Source organism: Sphaeramia orbicularis, chromosome 7 (genome assembly GCF_902148855.1).
Source record: "Sphaeramia orbicularis chromosome 7, fSphaOr1.1, whole genome shotgun sequence".
Classification (NCBI taxonomy): Eukaryota; Metazoa; Chordata; class Actinopteri; order Kurtiformes; family Apogonidae; genus Sphaeramia; species Sphaeramia orbicularis.
The window spans coordinates 33545584-33561087 of NC_043963.1; the positions used below are offsets into that span (position 1 = coordinate 33545584).

Sequence of the window (15504 nt, forward strand, 5' to 3'; positions counted from 1 at the left end):
AGAAATACATAATTTTTACATATAAATCTGGTTTTGTTAACATATGCTTCCTGTAAAAACTACAGCTGTATTTGATTTACTTGTTAACACAAAAATCTTTTCAAATAAACAACTTTGCATTGTATTTTCACTTACAATTTTTTTATGTTGCAATTTTACAACTTTTTGGTGTTAATTCTATGATAATGTTTTTTTTACAGTGTAGTGTTCCAGTATGAACACCGATGGCCCAGATACATAGGTGATAATGTTAACATTAACTCCACTAAGGGGAACCAAGACATACCAGTGCTCTCTCCCTCTCTCCAGTGTTATTGCTGAAATGTTAGACTATTGGTGGATGAGTGACCTGTGTCTGTGGGGACACAGACAGGTCATGGCCTCCATATGACTAAAGGGGTTTGTGTTTCTGTGCAGCTATTTCACATTTTGATATGAAACTGGGTTGTTCTGTTCCAGTTCAAGGCCTTATTATTGGAGAGCGTAGAGTTACATATGTGATCACAAACAAAAAGCAGCAGAATGAAAACCTCAAGACATGTTGTTGATAAGGAAGATAAACATGTTTCACCTGAGAGGCATTAAAATGACCAGTTTCTGAAAATAAGCAACAGTCCAACAAAACTACCAGATAAAATATTTTAAATCAGGACACACTTATCATCTTATGATCTAAAATCATTATTTATTTATCTGTTTATTGTTTCAGACCTATGACCTAAAAAGAGTTGGAGTACAAGTCTGAAAAAGGCTGCATCTGTGTCAGGACAGATACTTGGTGGTGAGCTGTCGGTGACCCACTTAAGTGTAATTGTCTAATGGCTTTGCTACATAACTATAACCTAACATGAGACATGTAGAGCAAAAAGAAAATGATAGAAGAGAGGTCAGGTCAGAGTCACAAAATGATGGTCCAATATTGATTCATAAAGTTTTACAATACATTTTCATTTTTTCAATTTTATATTTGTGGTTAACATTTTGTTACTATTACTGACGGTTTTTTGTTTGTTTGTTTGTTTTTTTTAAACATATATTTTATATGAATAACCCATGCAGTTTGTGCTTTTTTATTATAATTGTGTGGCTGCGGTGTGTATAAATACTACTGATGTAGTCAAAGTCGCATTCAGGACCAGTAATTATCAGCTGTTTCAGTTTGTATTAAAATGTATAAGTAATATAGTGACAATTTAGTGTTTTACATCAAAATCTGTGTTTTTAATTAGAAGATTGATGGAAAAAAAATATACCTTTTCCACACATACCATCATGAATTGTGCTATTTCTTTTTAGTCAGTTGTATGAAAATTAGGTTTGCCACTTTTGCTTGGCAGTGTATTATTATTATTTTTTTTTTTTCATTCAACAAAAGGCAAACAGCTCCACTGGATATAAAGCAAAAATATTTTCTATAAATATTTCTAATGACCAATAATAAATACTGTGTATGAAACATTTGCAATGAATAAATGAAGAAGTAAATACATAATCAATCTGAAACTTACAGAATTACAGGTTTTATTACAGACTGTACCTGTGTTTGATGACCATATTTATTGGTGTACTTTGTGGGGGAAAATAAATAAATAAATAAATAAATACATACATACATACATACATACATACATACATACATACATACATACATACATACATACATACATAAATACACAAATACATAAATACATGAATAAATGCATACATACATACATACATACATAAAAAATAAAATAAAATAAAAAGTTTTCAGGGTATATGTGTGGTGCCATAATATACTGGTGGGAATTATGGGAGTGTTAATGGTCCATGGAGGACAAAGCCATTTTTTCTCAGAGACAGAAACATGTGACTAATGATCTCACATCTTATTTAGTCTATAAAATTGTAATCACCAGCATAAATTACATTTGGCTTCTGAGCAATGTCTTCCATTATAAGTGATTTTACTAATCATATTGTCAATTGTTAATACATTTGTTGAATTTAGTGGTTCATAAAAGGGCACATGCCAGCAAATATGTGTTATGTCCTAAAAGCCACCATTTTTAAGACTTGTTGTTCAATTATTCATTCCAGGTCAGCCACGTATTGTTAAAATCAGGGCTAGAATTAAATAACTCGTTTGCAGTTTTTATAGATGTTGCCTGACCATTTATTCACACACACACACACGCACGCACGCACGCACGCACGCACACACACATACACACATTTACTCAGACCCACGTTACCCTCCTTGGATGTTTTGAGATCATGCTGAACTCAAAACACCATCAACAGACATGTGATGTCAAGAATGATGTTACAGACTGAGTCAGAACCAGCAGGTGTGGATTAGGGTGGATTAAATCCTCCAATAAAAGCAGCCGGACAACTTCTGTCTGGCAGACTTTCATAGAGCAGACAAACAGACAAGAGATAAGGTAAACAACGAGGGAGGATCATTCCTCTTAAGACAGAGAATACAGTCTTTACTGAACTCTTTTCAATCAATGCACCTCTTCAACTACAAGGAACTCATGTCCAGGTTTGCCTTTTCTTTCTCTTAAACTGTGAAACTGTCCTATTGTTGTATGACTTTTTTTTCTGAGTTGTTCAAAGCTATGGCGTGTCCTTCTGTGTTGCATATTGATCTTACCAAATGTATGCAAATGTGTCTGCATTTTCAGTATGTCATTTGTGTTAAAATTCACGCTGCTCTGTACGTTGATGGGTGGAATGATATGCGGCTGTTCACTGAAGAATTATACCTTATGGATTGAGGACCACAACTGTTCCCAGTGTATGGCCATCAACACAACCATCTGCAGCGGATATTGTTACACACAGGTACGACCCTTAAATTCTCACACTTTTTAAGGAAATCGCTTACAGTGTCAGGACATATTTTATATAATGCAAAGATGACAGATAGTTGGGCCTAAACTTAAACTGAGCCATTTGATAATAAATGAATGATTGATGAAAATGAATCTCTTGAAGAAAACACTTTGCTTGTTGCAATTTCAGATGAGTGATCAGTGTGAAGTGACTTTATTACTGGATCTAGATGCACTGATACACTGTACAAGATAGATTGAGGTGGCATTTTAGCTCAAGATAGTTTATATAGTAATACTTATTGCACAGATAACCAGGATGTATGGTCTTTTCTGAGTGATAATGACTTAATCAGATGTTTATGTGGAAACTTTGTCATATATATTACAATAATATCTTGCATTTTGCACAGTTGAAGGGAAACATTAACCATTAAAGACCCAGGGCTACTTTTGTGGCAGTTCTCTCTATTTAACCTTTCCTAAATGATTTATCACCATTTATAATAATATTATCCTCTGTATTTGTCATTTTTCAGTAAAAATCAGGTATTTGTTTATTTTTATTTCACTGATCATGTGAAAGCTCAGATTAAAATTGAGGGTTATTATATCAAACACTAAAGAAAACTGAAGAAAAAGTGAGTTTTTCCAGCAAAGACATCAAAAACAAGCCTGGTCAACCACTGTCATTTGTGAACATCCAAATGGGTCATATCTGATGACCATGAAAAGACGACAAACTGTATTTTACACCAATTATTCCTATGTATTGGTAGGATTAGTGGATCAACAGGTATTAAACATTTTAGATCAGTAGACGCTTTTGTGGATATTTGGGTCTTCATGGGTTAAAATTGATATTAATTATGCTTGGTGGATTTACCCTCTTAAACACTGTTTCCTCCTCACCAGGACACCAATTTCAGAGGACGGATTGGTAGGACTTTCCTGATCCAGCGTAGTTGTCTGCCTCGCTCTGTGGTGTACCGACCTGCCCACATGCCAAGCTGCCCGCACAATGTTGACCCACACCTGTATTATCCTGCCGCCCAGAGCTGCAGTTGTAGGCGCTGTGACACACGCACACACCGCTGCATCCGCACCAGGCGATACTCTGAAGACCAATGCACGGTGTCTCCTAAAAGGCGGAAGAATAGGAACCCTTCATTTTTGAAAACCTGATAATATACAGATTATATTGACAGTAGTGTTGGTGTTGTTGAAATATCTAATATATTGAGAAAGTGCTGTTGTGATTCTATTCCCTGATTAAATGCATGGACAAAATGACATTTTAAAGGTGACATTAATGAGTTTGAATGGACATTCTGATGGTATTAATACTGATTACCTCATAACAATGGGACGAGTCAGTGGGTTGGATATACAGGGTGGGGAAGCAAAATTTACAATATTTTGGGGCAGGGATTGAAAGCCAGTGTATGACCAGTTAGTTTATTGAAAGTCATGAGAATTTATTTGCCACAAGAAAATTGACATAATAGAAAATGTTTTTATTCTATGTGTCCTCTTTCTTTCTCAATAACTGTCTTCACACACTTCCTGAAACTTGCGCAAGTGTTCCTCAAATATTCGGGTGACAACTTCTCCCATTCTTCTTTAATAGTATCTTCCAGACTTTCTCGTAATAGTTTTGCTCATAGTCATTCTCTTCTTTCCATTATAAACAGTCTTTATGGACACTCCAACTATTTTTGAAATCTCCTTTGGTGTGACGAGTGCATTCAGCAAATCACACACTCTTTGACGTTTGCTTTCCTGATTACTCATATGGGCAAAAGTTTCTGAAAAGGTATGGATAATAGTGTTAGGTATGATTATGATTATGACATCAGTATATGTTTGATTTCAAAACAATTGACGTAGTGCCTGCTGAGAAAAAACAACTAAATGTTCATTGTAAATTTTGCTTCCCCACCCTGTACAGTTGCGGAAAAAATTATTAGACCAACAAAAGTTATTAAAAAGCAATGGTTTTGCAATCAAGTACTAACTCCTGTGTGTATCATGTGATTAAAACAGACAGAAAAGAAAACATGGAATGCCTAAAATCACTGTTTTTGTCAGTACAATGCCATAGATATTAATGGAAGAGCTGAAGTGATTTTGTTTATTATCAAGAAAACATGAAAAAGGGCGAGATATCAGCTCTTAAATTAAACTTTTTTGAGCTGTTTTTGTTGTTATCATGATATTTGTCCAAACACATGTACCTTTAGTTGTACCAGGCATTAATATGAACAAGAAATAGAAGAAAACAAGGGTGGTTGAATAATTTTTTCCATGACTGTACATGTGATTTATCATGTTATATCTTCATACATGAGGCTTTAGCCAACATCCTGTATGTTCAACTACGCACCAGATGTTTTTCATGACAATACCTTGGATTGTATTTCATATACAGGGAAACCCAATCTATAGGTTAAGAAAAGTTCAGATGTTTCTTTCTGAACATTTTGTATAGTCAAATTTGTTTGGATAATACACATTTTTTCTGTACTACTGTTAAAAAAAAGAAACACTGCTAATTATTGCTGAAATTGAAGAAAACATGGGGTGGTCTAATAATTTTTTCCACGACCATATTAAGCAGCAAGTGAACATTTAGCACTTGTGATGTGTTAGAAACAGCAAAACGGGCAAGAATGAGGATCTGAGCAAGTTGACATGGGGAACTAGTAATGAATTACTGGGTCAGAGCATCTCCAGATTTTGTCCTTCTTTCCCAGTGTAACATGGTTAGTACCCACCAAGGTTATAATAGTTTTGGATTTTTCATTATAGTTTAGTTTTAGTTAGTTTTGACTTTTTTATTCTCTAATTCAGTTAGTTAGTTTTTAGGGCAGGTTTGCTAGTTTTTATAAGTTTTTGGGTTTTTTTGTAAGTGCTTAGTTTTAGTTTAGTTCTAATATTAGTTTTAATTTTTTCATTACTTTTCTCTTCCTTGCCATCATATTCACATAAATCCCCGACAGGACTCTGCTGTTTTCTATCAACTTTAGTCTCCATGTTTCCAGGTAGAGTGGGAACGAGAAGACGACTCTAAATGACAAGTGACGACAAGTGACGGACCATCATTTTTTTCTGTTTTAGTTCATTTTGTAAGTGCACAATACAGTTTCAGTTAGTTATCGTTTTTTCTTTTAATTATAGTTTTTATTTATTTCAGTTGACGAAAATGTTTTTTCAATTCTAGTTTTTATCATTTCGTAAATTTTCGTTAACAATAATAACCTTGGTACCCACCTAAAGTATCTAAAGAACAACTAGACCCTGACTAATCGAGCATCTATGGGAGCAGAACATTATTACCACCTGTTTATACAGGGTGGGGAAGCAAAATTTACAATATTTTGAGACAGGGATTGAAAGACAGTGTATGACCAATTAATTTATTGAAAGTCATGAGAATTTATTTGCCACAAGAAAATTGACATAATAGAAAATGTTTTTATTCTATGTGTCCTCCTTCTTTCTCAACAACTGCCTTCACACACTTCCTGAAACTTGCGCAAGTGTTCCTCAAATATTCAGGTGACAGCTTCTCCCATTCTTCTTTAATAGTATCTTCCAGACTTTCTCGTAATAGTTTTGCTCATAGTCATTCTCTTCTTTCCATTATAAACAGTCTTTATGGACACTCCAACTATTTTTGAAATCTCCTTTGGTGTGACGAGTGCATTCAGCAAATCACACACTCTTTGACGTTTGCTTTCCTGATTACTCATATGGGCAAAAGTTTCTGAAAAGGTATGGATAATAGTGTTAGGTATGATTATGACATCAATATATGTTTGGTTTCAAAACAATTGACGTAGTGCCTGCCGAGAAAAAACAACTAAATGTTCATTGTAAATTTTGCTTCCCCACCCTGTATGTTATGTAGGTCCCACTTTTCCCACATAAACAGCTCTGACCCGAGGTGTAGACTCCACCATACCTCTGAAAGTGAGCTGTGGTATCTGAACTGATGGTAGCAGCAGATCCCTAAAGTCCTGAAAGCACAGATGACCTCTCACAGATGATCAATTGTCCTGAGACTGGGACATTCTTCCTCAGTCCTTTTTTAGTCTGCACAAACTACTGCGGACCAGGAACACCCAAGACCTACAGTTGTGGAGATGCTCTATCCCAGTCATCACTGTTACAATATTGTTTCTTATGTTGCTCATTTTACATCAAATACATCAGCTTTGAGGGTTAAATATTCACTTGCTGCCTAACACTGTATATCCAACCCAGTGATAGGTGCCATTATACTGAAATAATCATAATTTTACCACTTCTCCTGCCAGCGGTCATAATGTTACGGCTGATCGCTGTATTTACTGTATGTTGTGCTTGCATGCCCCTTGAGCACATTAACACATAAGCGATGCATGATTTCCCCACAAATGACAAAAGTGTAACTAATAACATTAATAATGCTTCTCTTTAATGCATATGTGTCAGTACTTACTTTTACATAGATGATAATCAGTCTGCACAATTACAAAGCCTTGCAGGAAATGGAACATCAAAGTTAAACGCAACAAATTAATTAATGTGCCCTGATTAGCTCCACTGTCTGAAAGCCTCGATGTGTGTAGGAATCATCTGTGAGAAAGGTGGACTCCCTTTCATTTAATAAGCTCAAGGATATATTGCATCATGCTCACCTAAGTTTGATAGGATGGCCCTGGGTGTCAACTCCCTATGTGCTTTCATTTCCGCCTCCATTCATTAATTCAGTCCTGTAGCTGTTTGGAAACAGAGTCTGCAGTTGAACTCAAAACAGCATCATTAAACTCGAATTTCACACTTGTTTTCACTCCAAGTGTCAGTACATTGTATCAGGTGTATAAAAAATGTATGTGTGCCATTTAATTACACGTGTACTAGCGTAAAATTAGATCCATGTGAGTTCTGGTGCACCTGAGCTTCTGTCTATCTGGGTTTCAACCTTTAAAAAAAAATAAAAAAATACATGTAACTTTATTTCTGATGTCACAGTATTTGTCACTGCCGTCAAACTGGTATTGGTTAATTCTATCTCAAATCACCAGATTTCAGAAAACATTCTTGATTGACCATCTCCAACTTGCATCATACATTCAGAAAGTAAAGTTATCAGTTCTAGTTAATACCATACAACATTTCAGCCTTATATTTTCATTATTTTTTTTATATATTGATGTTTGTGGTGTGGAAGTGGTGCAGAAAAAAGATGCTCAATTCAAGAAGTCAATATGTTGAACACTTCTTGAAAGATACATGGGATTTTCACAAGTTGTATTAAGGTGCAAGATCTCTATATCATGATATATGGTATGTTTATGCCTTTATTATAGCATGCTGAAAACTATACAAAAAAATCATTGTTTGTGCCTCAGAGCAATTTTGGCCTGGTGTAAATCTGGGTATTTATTTGTCATGTTGCAATACTATTATGAGGTAAAGTATTTTTCTAAAAGAAATATACTTTTATGATTTATGAGGCATTAAAAAAAAAAAATCATTTCATATTTACATTTTAAAAGCATATTGCTGATGTATGATGAGCACTACCATAAAAACTATTTATTTATTTGTTTGTTTGTTTGTTTGTTTGTTTATTCATTAGGGACAGTGCATATTAATAAACATCTACAATAATTGCATCTGTAAACATGCCAGATTGTAACAGCAGTGCTAATTTCCATCTGTAGTCCCTAAGCAGGTGACAAGAAAGACAGTTGATAAAAAGGCTAAACATCATAAAACCACACAGAACAACACAGAGAGGACAATCTACTGATGGTCACAGGCTTGGTTTTCCTTCATCCAATGTTTAAGTTGTGATTTGAAGGAGACGTATGACTGTGAGTCTCTTATGTTAAGCGGTAAACTGTTCCAATATTCAATATTAAATCACTGGACAGAGAATGCCCACATTAAGATGCCCAAAATATGAAAATGTTATCTTTAGCCAAATTGTGATTTTGTTATGCAATAGTACTACAACATAAGAAATAAATACCAACGTCTGAAAAATCAGATGAAACATTTTTTCTGATGCACAAACAACAAATTTTTGTCATTTTCAGCAAGTTTTACTCTGACAAATATGCAACTGTGGTTCACCTTTTTAACAGAACTTAGAGTCATCTTTAAAATTTCATGCATCTTTTATGAAGAGTTTCAAAAATAAAAACATTTTAATTTTAACATCTTCTCTGTGGCACTTTGTCATGTCTCGTCAGATTTGTTAATCTTGTTAATGTTTAGTGTTTCATGTCCGGTCTTTGGTTTTCAGTGTTTTGTCTTTGATTAGTCACTTTATGTTAAGTTCGAATTTCACATTTTGTCCTGTCTTGCACTTCCTGTTTTATTTTGTACACATCTCTTTCCTCTTGTTTCAGACCATGACTTCCTCCCTTTGTGTGTTTTCCCGCCAGTGTGATTGTTAGCCCCACTCCTGATTGTTGTCACCTGTGTTCCCCCTACCTCATGTATAAATAGTCCTTTCTCCCTTTGTCTTGTGCCAGTTCATCTGAGTGCATTGTGTTCGCATCAAGAGGCCAACCAGGTGTTTTCCAAGTTTGTCAGATTTTTGTTTCAAGTTTTTCTGAAAGAGGTTTTTGTTCATCATAGAGATTATTTTTTTAGTTTGATATATCCTCCTCGAGAGTGCTTTTTGTTTTTCATTATTAAAATACCTTTGTTAAACCTTCCGTTTTTGTGAGTCATGTAGAGTCCACCTGTTCGTGTGTCAAGGAGTTAATACGGTTATTTATACAGTCACACTCCAGTATCTTAAAAACTAATGATATAAGGCTGAACTTTTGCATGATGTTGAGAAGGACCAATAAGATTATTTTGTCAAAGCAAGAAACAAATCACAGTGGTCAGTTGAGAAGCCCCTGGTGACACATGTTGACTCCACCTTGAGCCAATAAAACGTGTTTTATCCATTTGTGACTGTCACAGACTTTGGGCAGCAGATCCTTCCTCTTAATTTATGGAAGGCAGCGGTCAGCAGTAGTTGAACCTCGCTGGTTTTAGTTGCACGTTTACACCCTTTTTTCTAATTCCAACATGTCTCGTGAAAGCTATGTGGGATGATCTCAGGTTTGGTGATGATTGCCCCTGGCCTCGCTTTCTTGGCTGGTATTGGAGGGGGTGGAGAGTAATGTTGAATTTGGATCTGTAGGGCTGGGCTCGCCTATATATATGACCCAAGCTTCTTCCTACTCTTGCCTTGCTCAGCGTCTCCCAGGGACTCTCAGCCTCCTCTTCCGCTGTGGCCGCGGCATTTGTGCTGACCACCTTTTGCACCCACAACAACCAAGAACCATGGCCCAGCAACAGCAGATTAGGTATGAGGTTACTTTTTATTCTTTCCTGCAACACACAAAACCTTCAAGTATGATATGTGTGCTCTTTAAAAATAGATCTGAGCATATTTTAACAATTGGATTACATTGAATATTGCTTAAAGAATGCTTACATTACTCTTAACAAATGACAAACTAGCATTCAGTGACTTATAGACAAATGTGCATATGTTTTTTGATTTACACTGTTGACAAGTTATATTTGGATGATCAGATTTCCAAAGTGACACAGTACTCTGCTCAGTTACAATGACTCTATGGCCAAAACTCAGTGTAGCACTCACACCATAAGCATTTTCTGTAGTTAGATTTAGACGCTTTATAACATGTGTCTTTGAAAGATCTTTCGGCTGTCTTTCAGACTCATTCAATCCACCTTTCTACTTGTACAACTACTTAAAAAGAGAGTGAAGTAATTATCATGTATGTGCCTGTTCTGACTTGTTTGACTCGCACAGCCTTCCAGCGAAACTGATCAATGGAGGGATTGCAGGAATGGTAGGAGTCACCTGTGTGTTTCCCATTGATCTGGCCAAGACACGCCTGCAGAACCAACGCAGCGGCCAACAAATCTATAAGAACATGTAAGACCCCCACCCACTCCCAAGTTGAATACACTTTTTGTTATTTTATATGTTGTCACTAAAATCACAAATCTATGGGACAAACTCTGCTTGCATCTGCATTATGTCTGTGATCAATATTGATCATCTGATGTTTTACATGAATCTTTTATTTATTGACTTTTTTCAGGATGGACTGCCTTATAAAGACAGTGAAATCTGAAGGCTACTTTGGCATGTACAGAGGTGAGGTTTACTTTAATGTTATACAACCTGCATTGGCAAATGTTGGTAATGCCTTGACAGCAGTGGCGGATCCAGAAAAAAAAAAAGGGGGGGGGGGGTGAAGCAAAGCAAAACAAATGCTTCAAATCACATAAAACTGTACTTATTTGATCATACACTCATAAAATGAATACCATTTAACCTCACTAATGTTGAACTAAAGCAAAGAGTCGGCTTAAATAAGGTTCTCCTTAGTTATGACATTGAATTCCATTACATTCCAAACTATTTAAAATTAGAAGCAACAAGATACAGTCGAGGTATAGCCCTATGTTTGACAACTTTGTGTGATCCACTCAATTACTGTCTGTGTTCAAATGTATTTAATATTCAGTCCATGGAGTTGTATAGTTCTGACTGTAAAATAATAATAATACATTCCATACCTCCTGTGGCGGCCAGTTTGTTTTTCATGCAGACCCAAATGCTTCTTGAACAGACAATTGTCTCTTCATAATCAGACTTTAGTTTAGATTTAACTCCATTTACCTTATTGACCCTTGTCATAAATGGCGTGTGCAGTAGATGACCCTCCATTAAAAGCGATAGGACGGTGTTGGGGCACATACATTTGACCTCTAAAGCACATGTGGACGGAAAGGTCAGTAGGTAATGCAACGGTCTGTGAAAAAGGATAACCGAGTTGGGATCCTGGCAAGAATGTAGGCTTTTCAACATTTTACATGTTCAAACGAGGGAAGTGCTGGTAGGTTAATCCACTTTTGTGTGACAGTGTTTTGCACTGATGACAGAAACTTGCAAAGCAGGCTCTTACAAGTCAGCCATGTAGAACACATTTATTTGGATGTAGCAATTGCCTTTTTAATGTGTTAAAAATTGCTGTATGAATCTTTCTGTTAATCAGGGAATATGCTGTTTAGATCATAAATTGTTGCTGTTTTTCATTGCAGGTGCTGCAGTAAATCTAACCTTGGTAACCCCTGAGAAGGCCATTAAACTTGCAGCCAACGACTTTTTTCGCCACCAATTGAGCAAAGACGGGTGAGTGGTGCCTGAGTAGTGAACATTACTGCTGTTGTTATGGTAATCTGATACTTTGATTTTAACCTTTTGACCTGATTTTGGTTTGTGTCTTCAGTGGTAAACTGACCGTGTTCAAGGAGATGCTGGCAGGATGCTGTGCTGGAATGTGCCAGGTAATTGTAACCACCCCGATGGAGATGCTCAAGATTCAGATGCAGGATGCTGGCAGGCTAGGTGAGACAGTCCAGAACCATTTTGGATCAAAATGCAGAGTGATAGCTTTTGGGATCACCTGGGTAATCTAGATTACCATCATATGTGCATGCTATCGGTCAGCTGCCCAGCAGAGGGTGATGCCTAGTGTGGTGACAGCTCTGAAGATGGGGGGGACCAGTGCTGTTCTTAGTCGGTCCTACAGCGCCAGCCCTGCACCTCAAGTCATCCGAGTATCAGCCACACAGATCACCAGAGAGCTGCTGATGACCAAAGGAGTCACGGGATTGTACAGGGGACTTGGGGCCACACTGATGAGGTGAGGAGGAAACTAATATCCTGATAGTGGTATCCATAGTTTTTTTTTATCATAGAAGTTGAGCTAAATTTAATCTAAAGTCATGATTTGCTCTTTTACTCAGTTGACTGTCCATTTTTAAACAAATTTCTTTTTCAGGGACATCCCATTCTCGGTCGTGTACTTCCCTCTTTTTGCTCACTTACACCAGCTGGGCCAGCATTCTTCTGAAGACCCAACTGTCCCCTTCTATTGGTCTTTCATGTCCGGCTGCTCAGCTGGATGTGTTGCTGCAGTGGCTGTCAGTCCTTGTGATGGTGAGTGTCTCAGTCATAAAACACAACTGGTCCATATTTAGGAAACTTTGCATTGTTAAATGAAATCAGTTTTGCATTTAATCGGGGGGTGTCAGTTGTTGTATGTGACTATTTTATTGTAAGTTGGCTAAATCAAGTCCTATATTTCATTCCCAGTGGTCAAGACAAGGCTGCAGTCACTCAAAAAAGGAGCTAATGAAGAAACCTACACTGGAGTTGTGGACTGTGTCAGGTAAATGGATCATGTGTTAATAGTTTTCATCAAAGTAAATGTTACCATCCTTGCTTCTTTCTTACAAATGGAATAACTTTGCATCCTCTCTGTTTTCACTGTAGAAAAATCCTCAAAAAGGAGGGTCCTGGAGCGTTCCTTAAGGGAGCCAGTTGCCGGGCCCTGGTCATTGCCCCTCTGTTTGGTATCGCCCAGGTTGTGTACTTTGTAGGAGTTGGAGAGATCCTGCTGGGGTACTCCCCTTACAATATCTACTCTGCATAAACAAGCTGTTTCCCAGTCATTCTAACGCCTCATTAAATTATGGGCAGCTATGCCTGGGCGTAGCCATGGACTCAGCTCTGTATTACTGTGTACCTTTTTTATTGTTTTAGATTTTCTGTGTTATACGCTAAAGGGACCAGGGTGATGCCATTTTATTGAAAATGGGGTCTAATTATGCCTTTAGCATGTCTGTCTCGTATTTAAGAGACTGAAATTGGAAGCATCTATGTGGGCTTCAGTGGAGCGTCACGTGAATGTGAGTTATTTTCTGACAGCTCCAACATCCATCACCATGTCATCTAAACAGACTTTAACAGGCCTAGAATCATTTCATCTCAGCCTTGATTAGTTAGTTAGTTAGTTTTCACCCCTTTACCCAAATGCATCCCATATCACTTACACTTCACTGTAACCCTGACCTGGATATCCCACCAGCTGTCCTGTCTTTGCAACCAGTAGAAGATGGCTGTTATGATGCTGAAGAGGTGACCAGAGGGGACCACCTACCAACTACTGTAATGTCAAACACAGAATATCATATGTTTACTTGAATGGCTCCAGTATTGTTGAAAGAACTGTTACTTGAAAGTGGACTGCGGACATCAGAATCTGTGTATATTATTATTTTTAAAGTAAATTAAACCTTGGAAAAACTGAATATCACAGGTTGTTCTCTAGTTCTGGTTAGAGAAGTATCTGAACAGCAGTTGTACCTCTCAGATGTGTCTATCAATATACTGTACCAAACAGGGATTTTGTGTTGTGTTACTTTCTGTTACCCAAGTGGTTTCCTTTATCAATTCTTACCACATACTCTCTATGGTCATAAGACTATAGACTGGCACATTGTTTGATCCTGTGAAAAATGACGGTTGACCTTATGAGACTTTACAGATGGGATTCATTGTACCTTTGGGACCAAGTCTTCAAAATAAGGGGCGATATGACTGATACACGGCTGCTTTCTCTTAGTCGACTGCAGTCATCTGTAACTGAGAAGGAACTCGTGTTTGGCATTTAGAAACAGAGGAGTATTACTGTCATGGTCAAAGTACAACTTTACCAGTGTAAATATGTGTCCTATATATTTTATATTTTCTCAAACTGTGTAAATTAAACCAAAATTGAGAGCAGCTCTCACAGTTTCACATGTTGAAATTGTTTACTCACAGTTGAGAATATTTTTGTTCAGCTCATTGTAGAAATAGAGATGTACATACAGATTTATGACTGCTGAATAAATCTTTATAAATGCTGTGCTTACTTGTGTTTGTTTGTGGACTGTATGCAGCTTGAGCGCAGGGGGAACTCATTCATTTGTTACGTAGAAACTAACTCAGAAACTGAATGTGGACATTAGCTTTTCTGATGCAAGCGTGGAAGGTGTTACACTATACTCCACACAGGCATCACTCACATGGAGTGTAAGTGTGTGGCAGTAAAAGTGCTCATGCTGCAGTGCTGGGGTAACTCTAGCCTGGGTAGTCCACCAGGCTCTTCTGCATCTCACACATACCTAACCCTCAACTAAATATTCAGCTGTCCTGCAAGCTCAAGCACAGAAAGGTGAAACTCTGACAGGACCCGCACGCTACTAAACCTGGAACCCTACTTAATAGAAGGGAGTATCAAATAGAATCAGCAGAACAGAAATAGAAAATAAATACACTGAAATAAGTTTACTGTATAACAGCAGGATGCTAATCTGACAGTGTTGAAAGCAAAGTCAGATATTTATTTGTAACCAAATTGCCTTAAAGCATCATATTGGTCGAGTGTATATCAATGTACAACAGTGTCCTTCTGGGAATTATTTATATTATTATTATTTCAGAACTATACTATACTGTACACACCTAAATCTGGAAATCTACAGGGTGGGGAAGCAAAATTTACAATATTTTGAGGCAGGGACTGAAAGACGGTGTATGACCAGTTAGTTTATTGAAAGTCATGAGAATTTATTTGTCGCATGAAAATTGACATAATAGAAAATGTTTTTATTCTATGTGTCCTCCTTCTTTCTCAATAACTGCCTTCACTTCCTGAAATTTGCGCAAGTGTTCCTCAAATATTCGGGTGACAACTTCTCCCATTCTTCTTTAATAGTATCTTCCAGACTTTCTCGTAATAGTTTTGCTCAT

The 15504-nt window shown here is 37.0% G+C and overlaps 1 protein-coding gene across 1 annotated transcript; it reads left to right on the top strand.

Annotated features, from left to right (window-relative positions):
* Window positions 1–2418: 2418 nt before the first annotated feature.
* LOC115422722 (mitochondrial glutamate carrier 1-like) lies at window positions 2419–14621 on the top strand. Its single transcript, XM_030139218.1, has 12 exons — window positions 2419–2530; window positions 2673–2832; window positions 3738–3956; window positions 10077–10186; window positions 10663–10788; window positions 10958–11013; window positions 11964–12054; window positions 12152–12270; window positions 12373–12568; window positions 12707–12864; window positions 13021–13096; window positions 13201–14621. Exons 1-12 carry the CDS (start codon window positions 2496–2498, stop codon window positions 13358–13360), a joined length of 1506 nt encoding a protein of 501 aa, XP_029995078.1. The 5' UTR covers window positions 2419–2495; the 3' UTR covers window positions 13361–14621.
* Window positions 14622–15504: the final 883 nt, after the last annotated feature.